Source organism: Cyprinodon variegatus, unplaced genomic scaffold (genome assembly GCF_000732505.1).
Source record: "Cyprinodon variegatus isolate N-32 unplaced genomic scaffold, C_variegatus-1.0 Scaffold1057, whole genome shotgun sequence".
Classification (NCBI taxonomy): domain Eukaryota; kingdom Metazoa; phylum Chordata; class Actinopteri; order Cyprinodontiformes; family Cyprinodontidae; genus Cyprinodon; species Cyprinodon variegatus.
The window spans coordinates 185466-187948 of record NW_015151510.1 but is presented as its reverse complement, the minus strand read 5'-3'; the positions used below and the strand labels follow the sequence as shown (position 1 = coordinate 187948).

Below are 2483 nucleotides of genomic sequence, written 5' to 3'. Positions count from 1 at the left end.
TATTGTAATGGAATTTATAATCTGAGCACAAATGTGACACAGCAGAGTAATCACATGATGTGACATTTGCTCCAGGATAAACATTTAATCATGGATGCTTATTATATATTTAAGCCCAGGTAGTCCTCTTACACATAGAGCCTGTGTTGCCATAAGAGGCTTATGAAAGACTTTTACATTTTTGTGGCTCCAGAGGGAGTTAAGATTTTTTTTGGGTTCAATATGGCTCTTTGAACAGTTTGGGTTGCTGACCTCTGACCTCGTAGAAAGCTAAGCCTCAAAAGCTGGTTTTTCAACAGCGCCGTATTGAAAGTATTTATTTAAAAAAGCAAAGAATAAGGGGAAAACGTGAGCGAAGAAGGTTCCCTGAAAACAGGAGGACATTAAGAGCAAGCCGAGGCGATGGACAAAAGGGGAACTGAGGCTGGTGAGAACCTCAAGAGCTTCTAAACATAGATGGCTCCTACACCCTGGGCTAAGGAGACCAGGAAGTACGGGAACAGAAAGTTTCCAGATGTCTAGTATTAAGTTTCTAAAGTCTGGGAGGATCTGGGGTTTCATGATACCTGCTGGTTTTGGTCCACTGGGCTCCAGTGCATTTGCAGAAATGCATTTATTTATATATTTGAGCCCCTTTTCCCTTCCTTCTGCTTGGCTCACAGCTCCCAAAAACTGCTCCCTGTTAGGATCGTACGTTTCGGAACTTTTGTTTATCTTTAAGTTTTTACTTTTCTTCAACATTTTTGGTGTTATTTATTCCTTGGTCTAATTTTCGTTATAGTTATTCTTTCTCTAACTTTATGTTAGATTTTCCACTGCTTCAGTTATCTCCAGTTCCTTCTCTTATCCTCTAGTTTTTCCCTTGGTCATTCCTTATTAGGTAGTTATTTGTTTTATTCCCCTTTAGCCTTATTTAATTTCTTTTCTAGTTACTTTCAGATCCTGTCGTTTCCCCTGGCTTTACTTTGCTGCCCCCTTGTGTCCTTTCCTTTCACTTTGCTCCTTCTAGTTACTTCTGTCTACATCTGCTCCCTATTAGCTAATCACTCCTGCCATTGTTTCTTTCTCCCATATATACACCTCCTGTTCAGTTACTCATTGCTGGATGCCTGTCTTTCTTTGGGTTTAGTCTTCCCTAACGTCTCAAGTAATAATCTCTGCCTCTTCTATTATTCTATTACATTTGCGTCCACAACAAAATCCACTAAACTTGACGGTCCTTTGATCTCAGTGTAACTGAACACCACCGAGAATATAGAAGCTATTGTTAAAACCAAGATGGGAGAAACCAGAAGTTGCTGCTATCGAAGCAAGACTTCCATTTCAACCCAGCAGAGCCACAGGCTGATCACCTTCATGCTGAGCTGCACCGATGCTGTAATTTATAAAGGAGGTAGACTAAAACAAACTTTTTAGAGCTCTGACATTTCTGTTTTAAACATCCTTCTTCTATTGATCTATATATATCTTTAATGTTCTAAGGTACTTCATTTTGGGTTTTTATGAATAATAAGCTATAATCCTTCAAAAAAAAAATCCCACTGCAAAAATATGTGGATTTTATTTACTTAAACAAAAAATTTCATTTTTTTTCAGTGGAAATGTTATTTAAATTTTTTTTAATTTGTTTATAGTTTATTAGTTCTTTTAAATTCATAAATGTTTTGCTTGGAAATTTTAGTTACATTCCGAAAGGTGTTTTTAACACTTATTGTCTGAAAGATGTTTACCTTTTTTAAGAGAAGTTGTGAATTTATTCCCTATAGTTTTTTTATAGACTGCCAAAAACTGTATCCTATCTGAACTTACCTTCATTCTGTTGTTGAAGAGCTTTCCTGACTTCTCAAAGCAGCCGTTTCTACGTTGCTTTTTGATCAGCCAAGTCCTTGATTGCTCTAGTTTTTCTGGGTCGATGTAGACGAAAGACTGAGCTTTGGAGAAAGATCTCAGAACAAAAGCTGTCAGCCTGCAGAACAACGAGAACAACAGAAAAAAGATAGTAGCTACGTTTAGATAAGTAATAAAAATAAACAGCTGACTGAACTAAAAACGTGTCATTTAAACATGCAAGCCAGAAGATTTTGGTTGGATTCAGCAGGATCAGAAAGTGTAATGGTTGTTTTAATGCGTATCGACCATCCAATCAGCTTGCATGTAAACGGCTGACAGGATGAAGTTATTTTAAATGTGGCAAGCCGACCTGACTGTGCTAGTCTGGACATGTATTTCTGCTTTGAGTGGCTAGATCAGACACGGGCAAACTACGCCCCACGGGCTTTTTAATCCGGCCCGCCGAGCTTGTCCGAATTATAGTAAAAACCCATGGAGCTCTTAGAGTCCCTTTGGGCATCTAGGGCTTTGGGTCCCCTGGCGCTCGCCTCGGAGCTCTGGGGGTTGGGTGGGGGGCAATCTTTGGCTCTTCACAACCACTATTGAGCATTTTTCCTTTGGATAAACTTTTCATGCACAAGTGCACTTTCACA

General features: G+C 38.9%; 1 protein-coding gene across 1 annotated transcript in view; it reads right to left on the bottom strand.

The window, feature by feature from the left end:
* Positions 1 to 2483, bottom strand: part of LOC107101139 (alpha-2-macroglobulin-P-like) — a 64570-nt gene that overhangs the window by 25006 nt on the left and 37081 nt on the right. Inside the window, exon 18 of the mRNA XM_015399928.1 lies at positions 1810 to 1966. Within this exon, the coding sequence (XP_015255414.1) occupies positions 1810 to 1966 (157 nt within the window). The remainder of the gene's footprint in view (positions 1 to 1809; positions 1967 to 2483) is intronic.